Source organism: Carcharhinus amblyrhynchos, chromosome 3 (assembly GCF_965287045.1).
Source record: "Carcharhinus amblyrhynchos chromosome 3, sCarAmb.v2.hapA, whole genome shotgun sequence".
NCBI lineage: Eukaryota > Metazoa > Chordata > Chondrichthyes > Carcharhiniformes > Carcharhinidae > Carcharhinus > Carcharhinus amblyrhynchos.
In genome coordinates, this window is record NC_137326.1 from 122,744,750 (window position 1) to 122,764,436 (window position 19,687).

Below are 19,687 nucleotides of genomic sequence, written 5' to 3' on the forward strand. Positions count from 1 at the left end.
ATTATAATCTCCCTTTGAGCGGTTCTCAAGGTCTCACAGATGGTGACCTCAGAATTATCATGAAATCCAGAAATCAGTCAACATTTTCTTTTACTGCCAGTCAACAATATCTTAGTCTTTTGAACCGTTTCCACAGGATTTGTAAATCCAATTATAAATCGTCTACACTAAAATTAAGTCATAACAGACCTTATAAGAGGGAGCATAACTTTCGCCATGAGGTAATTTTTTCCATGTATTTATCCACGTCACAATCAGAACTACACAAAGACTTGTTTACAGCATAACCGTAGAATTTCCCAGAGTGCAGAAAGAGGTCTTTTGGTCCATCAGCTCTGCACCAACTCTCCAAAAGAGTCTCTTACTGGGAGCCTCCCCTCCATCCTATCGCTGTAGCCCTACACATTTACCATGGCCAATCCACCTAATCTACACATATTTAGACATTAACAGGCAATTTATCATTGTCAATCCACCTAACCTGCACATCTTTAGACTGTCAGAAGAAACTGGAACACCTGGAAAAAATCCACGCAGACATGAGGAGAATGTGCAAAATCCACACAGACAATCTGTGGATTGTCCACACAGACAATCCACAGTGGGTGGCACGAAAGCACAGTGGTTAGCACTGCTGCTTCACAGCTCCAGGGTCCTGGGTTTGATTCCTGGCTTGGGTCATTGTCTGTGTGGAGTTTGCACATTCTCCTCATGTTTGCATGGGTTTCCTCCAGGTACTCCAGTTTCCTCCCACCGTCCAAAGATGTATGGGTCAGGTTGATTGGCCATGCTCAGAAATTGTCCCTTAGTGTCCAGGGAAGCGTAGGTTAGAGGGATTTGGGGGGTAGGGCCTGGGTGGGATTGTGTTCAGTGCAGACTCGATGGGCTGAAAGGCCTCTTCCTGCACTGTAGGGTTCTATGATTCTATGAATCACCCAAGACCAGAATTGAACCCAGGTCTGTCATTGTGAGGCAGCAGTGTTAAACACTGTGGTGGCACAGTGGTTACTGTTACTGTATTGAAAATTCCAGTCATTCAAGGGCACTGCAAGGTTATTCAGAGAATAGATGAGTTGTACAGACCAGGAATCAGCCTGGATCAATCCTCTTCTGTGCTGAAATGGCATATAACATTCAGAACAGCAGATGTGCCTTGAGTGGCTTAGAGCAAATGAGTGAATAACTAGTCAGCGTTCCAACATTTTCTTTAGCTCTCATTAGGAAGTGACCGTCTGCTTTTTATTATGCATTTACAATAATTTATTTCTATAAAAAGTGGCTTATCATAGTAAAACATACCAAGGAGATTCAAGTATCACAGATTTGTTATTGAACATATTTTGTTAGCTAGCCAAAGGAAGAAAAAGGCTATTCAGGAGAGTTTCAGATGTTAGCTGTGTTCACAAATCGAACTACTGTTTTGAAGATGAACAAAAGAATCAGATTTCAGAACTGCACTTTTCATAATCATTTAGCACCATTTGTCATACAAATATCCTGGTGTCTAAAAAGCGATAGCAACAACCCGAGACAATTCATAACAGAACATCTTCTTCAGTTAGTGCAATTGTGCGACAATATGTGATGTGGGCATCACTGGCTTGACCAGAATTTATTGCCCATCCCTAACTGCGCTCCATTCAGAGTCATGGAGTCACATGTACGCTAGAAAGGCAAGGATCAAGTTTCCTTCGCTAAAGGGCATTAATGAATCAGATGGGTTATTACGACAATCAATTCATGGTCATCGTTAGACTTTAATTCCAGATTTTTTATTGAATGCAAATTTCACCATCTGCCATGGTGGGATTCGTACCCAGTCCCCAGATATTGCTCTGGGACTCTGGGTTACTAATCCAGTAACAATGCCAGTACACCACTGCCTCCCCTATAATAACCTTGTTAACCTGTATCATCACTTTTAGCGATTTTCTCCAATAACAACTCCAGCTTCTCCAACCTAACTTTGTAACGAAAATACCCTCCTCATCCCTGGAACTTTGTTCATGAAGTCCACGATGCCATACACTAACCATTCTCTCAATATGTTGTCACCTACAAAGATTGATGCACATGCAACCCGAATCCCTTATTCCTGTGCACACCATGGAATTGCACTATTAAATATACATTTGCTCTATCCCTTCTGCTAAAAGGCATCACTTCACACTTTTCTGCATTAAATTCTATTTACCACTTGTCTATCTATTCTGCTGGCTGACCTATATAATGTTGCAGGCAATTTGTATCATCCTCACTGTTTGCTGTTCCATCAAGTTTGGTATCACTGGCAAGTTTTGAAATATTACTTTGTATTCTGAGAGGATGGCTCTTTTAAAAATATTTTTGGGAAATATATTCTTCTGTACAGAAAGCTGTGTCTGTGTAAATTATGTAATCAAGAGGAAGTGATGGCCTCGTGGTATTATTGTGAGACTATTTAACCCAGGAAACTCAGTAATGTTCTGGGGACCTGGTTTCAAATCCTGCTATGGTAGAATTTGAATTCAATAAAAAAAATCTGGAATTAAGAATCTACTGATGACCGTGAAATCATTATTGATTGTTAGAAAAACCCATCTGGTTCACTAATGTCCTTTAGGGAAGGAAATCTGCTGTTCTTAACTGCTCTGGCTCACATGTGACTCCAGAGCCACAACATTGTGCTTGATTCTCAGCTGTCTGCTGAAATAGCAAGGCAAGCTACTCAGTTGTATCAGTGTTTAAAGAAGGCAGCTCACTATCACCTTCCCAAGAACAACTAGGGATAGGCAGTAAGTCCTGACCAGCCGGCAACACCCATTAATTTTAAAATTTTTAAAATTAATTTTTTAAAGAAGTGGGGATAGGTTAATAAATAATTTCTCTTGGGGAGTTGAGAGATGAACAGGGTAAAGATGCTAAATGCAAACATTTGTAGTCAGGCCATGATGAAATGTATTTATAATAGGTTAGGTTTAAAAATTTGCATTAGGAGATAGAAACTTGTTTTTTTTCAACTGTTAAATTTCAAAGGAGAGTAAGGCATGTTACAACTTATAAAGGTTTCATAAGTAAACCAAGGAAGGCTGTTAAATGTTGTTTGATCTAAAAGGGAAGACAGGATTTTTAAAATATTTTTGGGAAACCTGAGTTCAAAGAGGTGCTGAGGACAAGGGAATCAAAAATGACAGTGTAGAAGGGTATTTAAGGAGCAATGATGAGTTGAGATGGGCTGTGTAAGGGAGATATCCTGGGGATGCTGAGAGAAGCTGTAAAATCAGAAGTGGTCAGCTAAAAACCAGACGAGTCTTCTTGTTTCAAAACAAGTCTGGTTTCTGAATGTTCTTATTTTCCCACAGCAGAGAGGAAGCTTTGAGAAGTTGTGGGCATTCCTTTACTAAAGCAATTGCAGTTTTGCCTTGAATAATGTTACTGGATTTTTAGAGCTGAAGATCTCTAGGGAGTGTTGCGATAAAGTGTTTACTTCTGCATTCTGACTAAGGAAGTTTATGAGAAATGTTTTAAGACTGTTTAGCTTTAATCTTCTGTGTTTAAGTTTTTTTTTAAATCCCAAGTATTACTGGAATTCTATGTTCCTGGGATCAGTAGTTTATTCCTCTTGTTTTCAAAATACAAAAGAAGGATCATGTTCTTTAGCACCTGGGGTACTATGTACAGTTTTGGTCTCTTTACTTGAGAAAGGATATACTGGCAATGGAGAAAGTGCAGAGGAGATTCGCTAGGTTGATTCGCTAGGTTGATTCGGAGTTGAGAAGGTTGGCTTATGAGGAGATACTGAATAGACTGGGATTATATTCACTGGAATTCAAAAAAATGAGGGTAGATCTTACAGAAACATATAACATTATGAAGGGAATAGATAAGATAGAAGCAAGGAGCTTGTTTCCACTGGCAGGTGAAACTAGAACTAGGGGGCATAGCCTCAAAATAAGGGGGAGCAGATTTAGGACTGAGTTGAGAAGGAACTTCTTCACTGAAAGGGTTGTGAATCGGTGGAATTCCCAGCCCAGTGAAGTAGTTGAGGCTACCTCATTGAATGTTTTTAAGGCAAGGATAGATACATTTTTGAACAGTAAAGGAATTAAGGGTTACGGTGAGCAGGCAGGTAAGTGGAGCTGAGTCCACAAAAAAATCAGCCATGATCTTATTGAATGATGGAGCAGACTCAAAAGGTCAGATGGCTGACTCATCCTTCTAGCTCATACATTCCTATTAAAAGTTTCCCTCCAGGATTTGTCTTGCTGAGCAATTAATATCCATTGTGGTTCTAATAATTATATGATCTAACTTATTTACGAACATACAAATTAGGAGCAGGAGTAGGCCACTTGTGCCTGTTCTGCCATTCAATGAGATCAAGGCTGACCTGATTGTAACCTCAAATCCACAATCCTGCCTATCCCAGATATCCTTTCATCTCCTTGTTGATCACGGCTCTATTTGGATCTGCCTGAAAAATATTCAAAGACTCTTCTTCTGCCACCCTTTGAGGCTACCTACTGAAAGAAAAAAAATCATCTGTTTTAAATGAGGAACCTCTATTTCTACATCCTCTCCCCATCCAGCCTGTCAAGACTACTCCCCCCGTCCACCCTCTCCAAGATCTTAAAGGTTTGTCTTTGACCAGGGCAATCCCGATGGTTTGGCCTGGTGAGAATCAAAAAGAGTTGCTGTATGAGTACATCGCTGAGAATCACATCCGGGTGAAACAAATAGAACTATTTCAGAGGCTGAATTAGAACAAAATGGGGCGGTACGGTGGCTAGTACTGCTGCCTCACAGCGCCAGGGACGGGGGTTCAATTCCCGGCTTGGGTCACTATCTGTGTGGGGTCTGCACATTCTCCCCATGTCTGTATGGGTTTCCTCCGGCTGCTCTGGTTTGCTCCCACAGTCCGAGTGACATGCTGGTTAGGTGCTAAATTCTCCCTCAGTGTACCTGAACAGGTGCCAGAGTGTGACGATTAGGGGATTTTCACAGCAACTTCATTGCAGTGTTAATGTAAGCCTACTTGTGACTTATGAATAAACTTAATTTACTTAGAATAGAAATAGAAAATGTAGGGAATGTCAGGAGAGTAAAGCATGTTACAATTTACAAGGTTTTGTGAGTAAACAGAGGAAGGCTATTAAATGTTGTTTGACCTAAAAGGCAGTAGGAAGATATTTTTAAAAATACTTTTGGAAAAGCTGAGTTCAAAGAGGGGCTGAGGGCAAGGGAATCGAAGCTGAAAGAGTAAAAGTATATTTGAGGAGAGATGATGAGTTGAGTTGCCTGTGTGAGGAAGATATCCTGGGGAAAGCTCTATTCCGAGGGAAGCAAGTCAGGCAGCATCTGTGAAAAGAGAGGATTGACATTCAAGGCAAATGACTTTTTCCTCACTTCTTTACGTTGAACAATATTTGCCCAGTCCATTAACCTGAGAATATTTTCCTTAACGGGAAATTAAACGGGCACTCGAAGGAAAAAAAACTTGCAGGGCTTTGGGGATAGAGTGGGCCAAGTGGCACATTCTGTGCTGTACTGACTCTGACTCAAATTAATATTTAGCTTGGCAGGCAAAGGAAAGTAGGGGCAGCATCAAATAGTGAAATGCACAAGTATCACAAGGCCAAAAACAATAAAGCTCCCTCCACATCGTGCCAACAAGTTTTGTTCTGTTCTGAAGAGGACACTCTAATAAGCCATTGTAATTTTTTTTGCTTTTCTCAAAGTGCCATTCAAATTCTGAATTTGGTCTCGGTCTACCTTGAACTGTGACTCACTTTAGCTCGCGGGCCTTTCTGTTCCCTTCCTATGGCTGGTTTAATGCAGTCAACCCATCAAACATTGTGAAACTGACCAGGAATTACAAAGCAACAATTAATGTCATAATTATTAGGGTTGTTGATGACAATGAAGTATGTGGTCCAGTGGATACGTCACACTGAGTGCTTTAGTAATGCTGAACAATGTGAAGGTAGCAGGACACTTGATCTGGAATCATTAAAAAGACTGAATCACATGTCAGGCAGCATCTTATCAACTTTACTAGATTTTCATAACTGCACTAATTGCCTGCATGTCAACAGATTCTGTGTATCAGGTTGGAATCAGCAATACATTTCAAACTTGGGGCAAAATAATAAGTCTTATTCAGGCGTGTCAGTGGTTTACGATTTCTCCTGCGGAGTAGGTGGAAATAATTGTAGATCCAGCTGAAAGGACTTGCAGATTTTCTGTGGTATTACTCATTTAACTTGAGCCAAGTGGAGGAGGGAAATGTGAGAAGAGGCGGGAAGGAAGAGCGGGAGGGAGGGCTGAAGGGCGGGGGAGGGCAAAGGGCGGGGGGGGGCAAAGGGCAGGAAGGGGGCAAAGGGCGGGAGGAGGGCGAAGGGCAGAGGGGAGGGCAAAGAGCAGGAAGGGGGCGAAGGGCAGGAGGGGAGGCGAAGGGCGGGAGGGGGCGAAGGGCAACGAAGGGTGGGGGGGGGGCAAAGGGCGAGAGGGGGAAATGCGGTAGGAGGGCGAGAGGGGGAGGAGGAGAAAGAAGTAAAAGGCAGATGTGTGTCATGGTGGTTCAATAATGACAACCCTAGTCCGTCAGATATGCTGCTCCCCTCACTAAAGTCATTCTAAAACCCCTTGTGGCTCATTTGGTAGCACTCCAGCCACGAGTTTCTGGGTTCAACTCCCACTCCACAGCTTGGAACACAAAAATCAAGTCTAACGCTCCAGTGCCATGTTGCAACTGACCACTTTACAATGTGACATTAAAGTGCCATCTGCCTGTTCAGGTGAATATGGAAGATTCCATGATGCTACTTCAAGTTATGTCTGATGTTCTGGCCAATATTTAAATATCAATCAACAGAGCAGATTATTGGGTCATCATCACATTGTTGTTATTTTGAGGTTGTGGTGTGCAAAATGGCTGCCATCTCTCCATCAGTTGTAAAGCACTTTGAGATGTCCAGTGGTCGTAAAAAGTGTTTTTTTGTGCAAGTTCTTCTTTCTGTAGTTGAGCTGGGGGAAGCGATGGCCTAGTGGTATTATCGCTTGGGTCCGCATGGTAATACAATGGTTAGCACTGCTGCCTCATAGTGCCAGGGATCCAGGTTCAATTCCTGGTTTGGGTCACTGTCTGTATGGAGCTTGCACGTTGACCCTGTGTCTGTGTGGGTTTCCTCCGGGTGCTCCAGTTTCCACCCCTCCCACAGTCTGAAAGACTTGATTAGGATTGATTCCTATGGACCTTCCAAAATATTTCACGGCTCACTTGCTTTATTTCTGCACTTCTGGGGATTCCGTAAATGTCTAAGTTTTGCATGTTTATTGATGTCTTTTCTTTTACTTCACAGGTGATTTGGTCCGCCTTGTTGACCAACAAGGGGCATACATGCGGTGGGTCATGCGATGGCTGCTCTTGGATGTTGCTTCGAGAGTTGCCTAGTGCTTCACGTCACTAGTGTACGCTTAAACTGGACCATCTGACGGGCAACATGACAGCTCAGTGACTATCACTGTTTGCAGTGCAGATACATGGATTTGGGCCAGTGTCTGCGGGAGTTTGCACATTCTCCCCGTGATGGCGTGGGTTTTCTCTGGGTGCTCCGGTTTCCTCCCACATCCCAAAAAACGTGCTGTTAGGCTGATTGGTGTAACAAATTGTCCCTAAATTAGTCTTCCCTCAATCTTCCCCAATAGGTGTAGACAAAGGTCATGGGTAGAGGAGGGCACTCAATGTTAAAATAGCAGCGTGGGCTCTTTGTGCCAAATGGCCTGTCTCCCGTGCCTGTGTTGTTCTTTGTTCTAGGTGCATTGACCCGAACAGGGGCCGGAGAATGGTGATGAGGAGAATTTCACAGTAACTTCATTGCAGCATTAATGTAAGCCTTACTTATGACTAATAAATAAATAAACCTTGACTATTAATCTGGAAACACAGCTAATATTCTGGGGACCTGGATTTGAATCTCACCATGGCAGATGGTGGAATTTGAATTCAATAAAAAAAATCTGGAATTAAGAATCCACTGACGACCATGAAATCATTGTCAACTGTTAGAAAAACCCAGCTGGTTCACTTAAGTCCTTTAGGGAAGGAAATCTGCCGTCCTTACCTGGTCTGGCCTGCATGTAACTCCAGAGTCACATTTTCATGTGAAAGTAATATCTCAATATGCTTTTACACATTTAAAGAAGTTCAGTCAGTCATGATTGTCTTTAAATTATTTTATTCCATGTTCTACAATACAAATCTCTTAGTTTGTGTGGAAATATTCTTCCCTGAAAACACAGGAAACAGGTAGCTGCACTATCACCAAAGGCCATGCAGGTTTGATCGTCAACACATTCAACAATGATGTCCTTATTTTAAAACCATACCAAAAGGTATACCTTAATATCCCACTTGCAGCACAACAGAAGAATGTTTTATATATATGTACAGTGAACATATTTCTACAAAGTGGATATAAAACTTGAATGAAAAATTAATAACATGGCTAATTATTTACAAAAAGAAAACACACTGGAGATGAAATTGGTCTGGGGCTGCAGCATTTAATAGGTGATAACGTACTGATGTGAGGTCAATAGAAAGGTTGGGTGGTGTAGAAGGCGGGTTTGTTGCTTTGCTATCCCCTGCTTTACACCACTGCCCGTGACCAATTTTACCCCCAATGAGTTCCTAAAGGTTTGCATGTGCAGACCAACAGATTTCGAAAGGAGAGGCTGATGTGTGAAAGTACAACCATAAATTATTGAATTTCAGTAAGTATTCCGTCTGATGCTCTAGACAGAGATTACATGTTTATCGGATATTACCTCTTTATAAAAGATGGGAGCACGGGGATGATAGTAAAAAAAAATGATATCAGGATATGTGATGGAAGGGGATACAGATGAGAGTATTTGTCTAAATATTGTTTAAAAAAGTCAATGTACAAAAGTTCAAAATCAGAAGTGTTTTTTGTTTAAAATACAATACTCTCCCTTCCCCATTTCTCCTGTAAACGTTGTCTCCTTGCCTGGCCACAGTTCCAGAGGCCTCAGTAGCTTGCCCAGATGATCATCATTCACAGGTGACCTTTGACAGCTGAGTGTTGACGGACTAGAGGGCCGCATGACTTCAAGGCTGACCACGTGCCCTCGCCTGACCCACCAGTCAAGCGCACCAGAGTAGGGAGAGCTGCAGAGCAATCAGGGCCAGGAAGGCTGGCCAACCCTGTCTGATCCAGGCTGCCTGGCAGTGCCCTGAAGGTTTAGCTACTTCTGGAGATCGAACCTGGCACCATCCTAAGCCGTGTGAATAAACTTCTCAACGGTTAGGTTCACAGTGTCACTGAGAGGAGCAAAAATATATCGCTGATAGTCCTCTTGTATGAGGTGGCTTGATCAGCAGTTTGGACTTATTATCCTCAGTCACTGGAAATTGTTGAGGAAAGTTACTTTTGATTTTTTGCTCGACAGTAAAAAAAAATCATTCACACAAGTGAATTTAAGACTACAAAATTAATTTTACTCATTCTTTCTAAATAAATGTCATATATTAGCTTAGATCAACATCAGAGCTTGGCATTTCTTTGCAACTCCCTTGCTTTAGAACTGGACAAACCCCATGATTTCAGATCGGAAGTATACCCAAATTTGTACCAGACATTTCCCAGTCAGTCACGAACCCCAAAACTTAAATGGTCTCCAGTTGTGCTTCTACCCGGACCATGTTAGAAACTGTGAAGTAACCAAAATTGCTTGCTTCATTTCAACATACCCTAAATCCAAAACTCACCCACACAAGTAAAAGGTAACACTTGTAACAGCAACACTGAAACAACCAGGTTATGAATTCCATAGGTTTCCAAAGGGCAGGAGTAAAGAGGGGCGGGGGACGGGGGACAGAGTGGAAGCAAAACAAATCAGGACAAAAAAAAAATAGCAGCTCTTAAAACTGTGCCAGACAATCCGCTTTGGACTATTTTTAACTGGGTCTGATAAATGTAAAGCAACAAACTAAAAGCTGCCTCACAGGATTCTGTACATTCACACAGAATTGCTGTTCATTTCTCTCCCTCCCCGACAGCCCCCCCCACACCTCGACATTCAGTCTGCAAGGGTCAGTCACAAAGACGACAAGAGTGGATGGTGAAACATAGTACAGTACAGCTTAATAAAAAGCACACATGAGCAGCTTGAGAGGTATGCCAGCACACTCTTTACTCTCCTTCAACAAGCGAAGAGCAGTCGTCCTCATCATCGTCCTCGTCTTCATCGTCGTCATTAAACGAGCACGGTGTTTCACCTCGTGACTCATAGTGCGATGCAACGCTGCTTGAGTGGCGACTCTCCGGAGCAAGGAGGTGTCCAGTTGCTAGGGCAACTTCTACATCCAGAGATAATCCGGGGTTTATGCTGTTGGTTAGAAAACAGAAGCCGGACACACCCTTAATAAATTTCAACGACTTGCCACTCTTGCACCTAGGCAACAACTTCAGGGCATTTTTTTCTTTGCTGTATATTAGCAGCATTTCAACAATGCACAGAGTGGCCTGCACTCAGAATACAGTGGAATAAGGACAAATAAATGGCAACTGCTGACTGCCAAGTCTACGGAAAGGTTTGTAGATTGGTGGCACAGTGGCACAGTGGTTAGCAGTGCTACCTCCTAGCACCAGGGATCCGGGTTCGATTCCTGGCTTGGGTCACTGTCCACGCAAAGTCTGCACGTTCTCCCCATGTCTGCGTGGGTTTCCTCCGGGTGCTCCGGTTTCCTTCCATGGTCTGAAAAACTTGCTGGTTAGGATGCATTGGCCATGCTGAATTCTCCCTCAGTGTACCCAAACAGGCGCCGGAGTGTGGCGACTAGGGGATTTTCACTGTAACTCCATTGTAGTGTTAATGTAAGCCTAATTGTGACACTAATAAATAAACTTAAAAGAAAGCAAGGGGGAAGCCATTCCCATGGTCTAAATAAGTGCTTGCATTTGAACACCTCCTACCCTCCAATTTATTCACAGTTTGAAGTTATAAGTAGTTTTACCTGGATTGTGAGATAGAGCCTGTTGTTGATAAAGCTGTGGCAGTTTGAATTAGATCTGTAGGAACTTCCCTATTGGCCCAGGACGACCCATCAGCCATTTCTGTCAGAAAAAGAATAGCCAGATCATAATTGTACATCACAAAAAATGCAATGAATGCGGCAGAAACTAGTGCCCCAGTGCCCACACTGCAAAATCAACACAACAGCTGTAGATGCAAGCACTGTGGTTGGCAAGCTTCCATTTCATTTCACCAGGCTATGTTAATGAAAGGAAAGGACTTGCATTCAACCAGGACACAAGAAGAGTTCCTCTAATCTTCTTCAAGTATTGCCAATGGGATCTTTTAAACCCACCTAAGCAGGTCAAAGGTCTATGTCTCATCTGAAACATGGCATCTCGGACAACGCAACTCTCCTTCTGTACTGCACCCAAGTGTCACTCGCGATTGTGTGCTCCAGTCTCTTCAGTGAGAGTCAGAGGGAACTGCGACTGACTGAGCCGATGCCAACACGAGGTTTCAAAGCAAGATAGGAAGTGTGAACATACACTACTTTAAAGGTACGAGTACACTGCTGCTACCAATCTGAGACTAGTAGATGCAGCTTGGACATGGCTGGCTGAATCTGCAATAGTCTTGCCCCAGGGGAGAGCTATTCACATGCCCGAATACATGTCAGGGCAGAGCACTCTCCCTACAGTAATAAAGTTAAATATTTAGAGAGCACAGTGGGAGAATCTCTATCTATAAATATTTAAGTGAGGTTAAAAGAATTTATCAGGTGCCCAGATGGTTTCGCAGACCCCCTGAGCATTTTTCAAATCACGTTGGATGCCACACAGGAATTAAAAGTAAAAGTAGCGTAATGCTGCCCGCTCATCAAATCTCACTCTATTTTGCTTTAGCAAAACCCTTGTATTGGACTAATACCGACAGTTGAATGTTGCATGAAGCTGAAATTATTGTGCATGGACGCAAACATTTTGTTTTGGAATCCCTACAGTGCAGAAGGAGGCCATTTAGCCCATCGAGCTTGCACCAACAAGAATCCCACTCAGGCCTTATCCCCGTAACCTCACATTTACCCCACTAATCCCTCCAACCTACGCATCCTGGGGCACTAAAGGGCAATTTAGCATGGCCAGTGCACTTAACCCACACATCTTTGGACTGTGGGAGGAAACCGAAGCATCTGGAGGAAACCCACGCAGACATGGGGAGAATGTGCAAACTCCACACAGACACAGTGACGCAAGCGGGGAATCGAACCCAGGATCCTGGCGCTGAGAGGCAACCATGTTGACCACTGTGCCACCCCATGACATATCTGGGGTATTTTAGTTTTCACAGGCCTGAATTTCATGCTCCCCCTCTCCCTGTTGGTGGGAAACATGAAATTAAAGGAATGGGCTTCTCTCTGAGTTCTAGGCTGACTCGACCTTGCAGTGATTTTATGCTTGGGCGGTCAAGGCCTCGGACAAGCTGACTGCCACTGCTCCAGTTCAGGCTGTTTAAGGGCCGTTCCCACCTAGCCTCAATGTTTGGACTGGCGGGAGTTTATTGTACAATGCACAGAGGATCAAACAATTGTGATACTGATTCGGGGCCCTTCTGCAAATGTAGGCGGGATAATTTATGAGACACCAAACTAGATAGCTGGTCCCAAGGTCCTATCAGTGCAACCTGTCACTTAATTGGCATGTAGATATAAATAGCTAAAGAAAGGAACAGCACAAACCAATAAAGATTAAAACTGAGCAAATGAAATGAAATCACAAATGGTGTGTGATTCTCTCAAAGAACCGCCTCAAATTTCCCCCTGCCATTACCATAAAGTGACAGACTGGTTATCACCTTAATTGCCTTAATGTGAGGGAGTTTAAGATGTCGGATAGGTCAAGTATGAAAGGATAAAATTATTTCTAAAAAAAAAATTACCCCGCTGTTTTATAGTTTCCATAAACACAGCATGGCAATTTCAGAAGTTGATTAGTATGGTTTACTGAAATCCTCCTGACAATGATCTGCCTACATAAAAATGCATGAAGAGTCAGCAGGGAATGATTCAGCCTCTGATTTCTACTCACATCCTGTGGAGAACAATCTCACCACAATCCAACACCTTCCAACTAATTCCCTCAGACTGAGAATCATGGGCTCACTAAAGCGTCGTGATCCATTTTAAATGTCACACCATCAAACAGGATAAAGCCTTTCCAGCAATTCTGCCCCCAACAGGGCCGTAACTTCCGAGTTCCCACAGATATGTGTGGGGCACCGCGGAGTTGCACTGGGGAATCCATCTGGGAAGTTTCAATGTAAAGGTTTGCACATCAACTGTGCAGAAGTAACATCTCCTGGGCAACTGGGGAACCGTCCGAAAATGCAAATTAAATTGTAAACTTCGGACAATTTACACTGTGTAACACAAATAGTTACAACCCCTCTTGGGGGACCCCTTGACCAACCCTCCCAGGAGATCTGACCCTACCTACACCCACCTCAAACCCAACCCGATCCGCCCACCCTGATGATCTATCCACATGCCAACACCACTACTGTCTAATGCCCACACCCTGATTTCTGACACCACTCCCCCAACCCTGATGTCCATTCCCCCAATATCCAAACTTCCCCACATTGTGTGACCCTGTCCCGATGTCCCGTGTACATATGGCTGGTCCTATAAACCAAGGCTCATTCCTATGGCGAAGACTTCCTTTTTAAAAGTGTAACATTGTACTGCGTGCACTATTTTCATCCCCCAACAAAGGGGAGGTCAACATCTTGCATCATTTTTTTGCAAACTGGTTGACTTCGGAATAATGAGGCTTTGCTAAACCTGTAAAGATAACATTTTAAGTCTCAGTAAACCACAGTGTCCAATTAAGGACATCAGATTTTGGGAAGGATGTCAAAGTCTGAGAGGGGTCACAAGAGAAATTTATCAGAGTGAGACCAGGAACTGCAGCTAAGTGTAAAAACTATTGGACTAGGGATTTTCCTTGGAATGTTGAAGATTAAGGGGGTGATTAAACTGTGGTTATTAAGGTAATTGGCGAAAGAGCCAGAGGGACGCTGGTAATTTTTTTTAGAAACGCAATAAGCTGCAATGCAGCTTAAAACTGTGGTGTAAGAAGATTTAACAGTAACATTCAAGTGGGTAAATATACACTCAAAGGGGAGGGGGGTTGGTGAATGAAGCAACTTGTTCAAAAAACCAGCATTGGAATGATGGGTTGGCCGCTTGGCTTCTTCCTGCACCATAGGATTCCACAGTGATTGCTGAGACACATCATCAACTGAATTACTTTTATAATGTGGCCATACCCGTGATCCACCTCACACGGTGAACAGGGTAGACTCAAAAAGCTCGCCCTCTCACACAACTGGAAGACTTCTCACTGGAAATAGTCCTGCAACGTTACGCAGAATCTTCGATCGCCCCAGGCGTACAAATTAATACCTGCTTACACCTCCAAACAACTTGCTCAATTCCTCCCCGACCCGACCCTGGTCCAAATTCACCTATGGCCATTCTGACAGGACGCACAAGGCTGCCTAGAATATTCGCCCTGGATGTAACATGCCCATGAACTCACTCTAAACATTTATCCTTGATGTGGCTATCCTGCTTTTTCCACACACACAGCTATTAAAACACCTTGCGAATTTTTTCCCCCACAAAAACACTGTAAGCAGAACCTGAGCTTACAGCAAAGCACCGAATAAATGATAATAAATTCAGAAGGAAAGAACAAAATGGTAAAGAACATTCTTTGAATGTCAATTGAGAATGGGTTACTAGGAGTCACCATGGTAACTACCAGCACTGCTGGAACTAAATAGCCTCTCTTTCTTGACCCCCTACCTTAATAGAACAAAGGGGTTTTCGACAAAGCCTTGAATTTCTCTTAGTATCTCCTTTCTCTAGCTGGCAATTAGACGCTCAAGAGGCTGTAACCGCTCCCCCGCAAAACAAAATATATAAAATTCTGGTGAAGTACAAGCAGTGCCAACAAAATAAACTGACTGTGTGAGGTGGCACACGTGACAATTCTATATCCTTTCAGCGGCTCTGAAATATAGATCGCGGATGGTACATTTCAGCGGTGGCCCGTGAGAAAAAGGGGTGCCAGCTTAACCTTTTCAAATCTGCAAACCATTTGAAAAAGGCAATAAATGGGGCGCCATCACAATTCCAGGAAAAAGAAGGATTGCCTGAACGCACTGATGCAGGACAAGCCAGGCCAGTTTAAAAAGAACATTCAAAGCAATAGAGACGGGATCTATTTAAAGGCAAATGGCTTTTGAAATTGACGATGTCACACAGAATTTATGACTGCAGCACTTTTGTTTCTCAGGCCTTTTGTGGTGAAGTAGAATACTTTTATTAGTGGTTCAATAATTATAGACATATTTTTAAAACGTGACTTCCTTAAGCAGTGGATGAAAGGTAATTTGCATTTGACTTTATCTTGGAGTTCTTTGCCCCAGCACACACAATAAATGTATGCTCTCAACAGGGTGATATTTTTCATTCACAGTTCCTTAACATAGACGTGCAACAGCTAAGTGATGCACAACACAGTCCCATGAAAAGAAAGCAAGGCAGGAGAGAAAGAAAAAGGTGGCACGGTAGCACAGAGGTGGTTAGCACTGCTGCCTCACAGGGCCAGGGACCCGGGTTCAAATCCAGCCTCAGGTGACTGTGTGGAGTCTACACGTTCTCCCCGTGTTTGCATGGGTTTCCTCCAGGGGCTGCAGTTTCCTCCCACACTCAAAGATGTGCAGGTTTGGTTGATCGGCCATGGTAAATTGCCCCTCAGAGTTCGGGGGTGGGGGGGGGGGGGGGGGGGGGAGTTTGTGGTGGTGGTGGGGGTTAGCAATGGAAATACGTGGAGTTACGGGGATAGGGCCTGGGTGGAATTGTTGTCGGTGCAGGCTTGATGGACTGAATGGCCTCATTCTGCACTGTAGGGATTTTATGATAAAAATCTCCAATGTCAATTAAAGTCTGAAGTAAGAGACTCCACACCGGCAAGGTTGATTTTCAGCGCCAGAGAAGTTGATTGGCAGTAATTACGATCTACCATGCTGTGATAAGTTGATTTTGAATGGACAAACTGTAACCGTTTCTATAGTGTTTACTGAGTATTTAGAGCATAAACCCCAATTTCGCACCCATCGTGTATTTGAATGTCGGGTCGCTAGGCAAGATATCAATCCAGCCAGCTTCTGCAGGAGCAGGGCAACTCGAACAGCGACTTCCTGATCTATGGGTTTAACTACACATGTACTGTCATGGGAAACTGTTATCCAATTTACTCTTTAACTGTGGCGAATGCTGATAGCTTCACTGTTATTTTTACTGCAAAATCTGGGCCACGAGTATGTTACATTAAACTGGATCATCCTGCGTGAAACAAAGAACGTGGGATGAAAATGTATGTGGGTAAAATATGTGAGTAAAAGATATTTGAGAGTGGGATGGTTTAATCACTTAGAAAATAGAGATGAGTTAATAGAGATGAGTTATATACATTGAGCCATGGATAAATTTTTATAAAATTTACTTTTCTCTGAAACACAGATGATACCTGGTATTTTTATGCTCACTACATTTCATTATTTTATGAGGTTACAGAACAAAATATGTTTCTTCCAATTTCGAGAATAGAAAGTAGTAAATCTGGTTAACAGATTTTTTTTGGCAAAGATGATTCTGTGGTTGGCTGAAATATGTAACATTCTCAAAGTAGTCAAAGATTAGCCTGGGTGTGATTTAACCTCAAGTTGATCAAGGTCTCCTCCCTCTGAAACCAGCATGGGCTAGGCTGAACTGTAAGGCAAGGCCCACAACAGAAAACAGTTCTGCAGGTCGTTTGAGAGACCAGAAAACATAATGTAAGAACCAGGAGCAGGAGTAGACCATTCAGCCCCTCGAGCCTGCTCCGCCATTCAATACAATCATGGCTGACCACATCTCGGCCTCATCTCCACCTTCCTGCTTGCTCCCATAAATGTTCATCTAGTTGCTAATTAAAAACCTATCTGTCTATCTCCTTAAATTTGTTTAGTGTTCCAGCATCCACTGCGCACCAGTGTAGAGAATTCCACAGATTCACAGCCCTTTGAGTGAAGTCCTTCCTCCTCATTTCTGTTTTAAATCTTCCACTCCTTAGCCTAACACTATGGCCTCTCGTTCTAGAATTTCCAAAAAGGGGAAATCTCTACGTCTATGCTGTCAATCCTCTTCAGCATCTTACATCCCTTAATCAGATCTCTCATTCTTCTAAACTCCAGAGAGTATAGGCCTAAACTGTTCAATTTCTCTTCATTAGACGAGTCCTTCATCCCTGGAATCAATCTAGTGAACCTTCTATGAACTGCCTCTAATGCATTTACATCCGTCCTCAAATAAGGGGGCCAAAATTGTGCACAGTACTCCAGATGAGGTCTCATCAGTGCCTTGTACAGTTGCAATAGCGCTTCCCTACTTATATACTCTACTCCATTAGCACTGAATGCCAAAATTCCATTGACCAAATTCCTGACCAAAACGAACAACCTCACACTTACCCACGCTAAATTCTATCTGCCAAATTTTGATAGACTCATCTAACCTATTCATATCCATTTGTAAATTCCTTATGTCCTCATTGCAATTTGCTTTCCCAACTATTTTAATATCACCTGCAAATTTGGCTATAGTACCTTCTATCCCTGCATCCAAGTCATTAATATAGATTGTACATTGTTGGGGCCCGAGGACCAAACCCTGTGGCATTCCATTAGTTACATCTTGCCAACTAGAAAAAGACCCATTTATCCCCACTCTCTACTTTCTGCTGGTTAGCCAGTCCTCTATCCAAGCTGATATATTACACTCAACCTGTAGGATCTTAACTTGTGTGTGGCAACTTATCAAATACCTTTTGGAAGTCCGGATGTGCTACGTTTACAGTTCCCCCATTATCCACTTTGCTTGTTACAGCTTCAAAGAACTCTAACAAAATTAGTCAAGCAGGGTTTACCCTTCATAAAACCATGCTGACTCTGATGGATTGCACTTTGACTTTCCAAATGTCAAGTGGTTGCTTCCTTCATAATGAATTCCAACAATTTCCCAATGTAACTAGTTGAGAGTTTCCTATTTTCTGACTTTCTCCCTTTTTGAACAGGTCTTTTTGAACATTAGCCTTTTTCCAATCCACTGGAAGCTTTGCAGAATCCAGGGAATTTTTGGAATATTGTAACCAATGCCTCCACTACCTCCGCTGACACTTCCTTTAAAGCCCTAATGTGTAGGCCATCAGGCCCTGAGGACTTGTCTGCCTTTAATCCCAATAGTTTGCTCAGTATTTTTTCCCTAATGATGGCAATTGGTCTAAGTTCCTCCTTTTCTACAACCTCTACATTACCTACTATTTTTGGGATGGTTTTAGCATTGTCCACCGTGAAAACTGAGGCAAAATATTGATTTAGCGTCTCTGCCATTTCTATGTTCCCCATTAACTTCCCAGTTTCATCTTGTAAGAGACCAAAGTTGACGTTAGGTACTCTCTTACTTTTTATATACTTATATAATCTTATGCTTTCCGTTTTTGCATTTTGCGACAGATTTCTTTCATAATTTACCTTCGCCCTTTTTCTTACCTTTTTAGCAGCCCTTTGTTGGTCTTTAAACGTTTCCCAATCCTTCACCCTGCCACTGAACTTTGCAATATGCCTTAAATGTTTGCCCTTATGTAACCTTTAACCATGTCGCTTAGACATGGATTCCTCCTCCTTCTCCACACACACCACCACCACCCACCAATCCCCCCCCCACCAAAATCTTTCTTCCTCTCTGGAATATGTATTAGTTGGGAGGAATTGAATATCTTCTTAAATGTCTGCCTCTGCTCATCAACGGTTCTACCTTTTACTCTTGCTGCTACTAGGGCCAAATCTCATGACTATGTAACTACCTTAGTTTAGCACCAGAACACAAGTGTGGGACTCAGGTTTACTGCCCTCAACTGAATTTGAAATTCAAGCATGTAATGATCACTCTTCCCTAAAGGATCTTTTACTACAAGATCACTAATTAACTCCATCTCATTACAAAACAACCTAGATGTATATTTTATACATATAATAGCAAGACTCAAGCTTGTCCAGTGAATGACGGCAGTCGGAGGCTGAAATTAAGGCATCTTTGAGTTGGGTAAAGGGAAATTTTAATCTGTACCTAAATACTCTGTATATGTATTGGAAGTAATTGTTGCTAATAATGTGCAGCTTGAGTATAAATTAACAGCACAGAGATTATTAAACAATCAACAAATCTAAATAGATATGAAAATTTTTACTGGCTTTGCATACAGACATCTCAACTGTGGTTTAGGGTAGCTTGCAACACAAATACAAGGAATCTGATAAAGCTTCAAGGTATAAAAATTCACAATGGTCTCTAAAAGTAATCCTTTGCTACTACTAACCTGCAACGTAGGGCTGCAAAACTTTTGGTACCAATGAGTTGGCGGTTTTCAGATTTTCTGGTGTACATTTGCCGGATTCCAAGCCAAAGGACATTCCCATACGTTTTAGTACTTCAATATCATCATGAATCTCAAAGGTGTTGTCAAAGTTGAATAGATATTCAAACCTGAGATAGTTGGTG

At 42.5% G+C, this 19,687-nt stretch overlaps 1 protein-coding gene across 9 annotated transcripts in view; it reads right to left on the bottom strand.

Moving 5' to 3' along the window:
- Positions 1-8,199: 8,199 nt before the first annotated feature.
- The window catches only part of LOC145341093 (transcription factor Dp-2-like), a 194,597-nt gene continuing 183,109 nt past the window's right edge, over positions 8,200-19,687 (bottom strand). For all 9 annotated transcript variants that reach the window (XM_080185934.1, XM_080185936.1, XM_080185935.1 and 6 more), the window contains 3 exons: positions 19,506-19,672; positions 11,021-11,120; positions 8,200-10,392 (listed from right to left, as the gene is read on the bottom strand). In XM_080185934.1, coding sequence (XP_080042060.1) covers positions 10,197-10,392; positions 11,021-11,120; positions 19,506-19,672 — 463 coding nt within the window. In that variant the 3' untranslated portion in view covers positions 8,200-10,196. The remainder of the gene's footprint in view (positions 10,393-11,020; positions 11,121-19,505; positions 19,673-19,687) is intronic.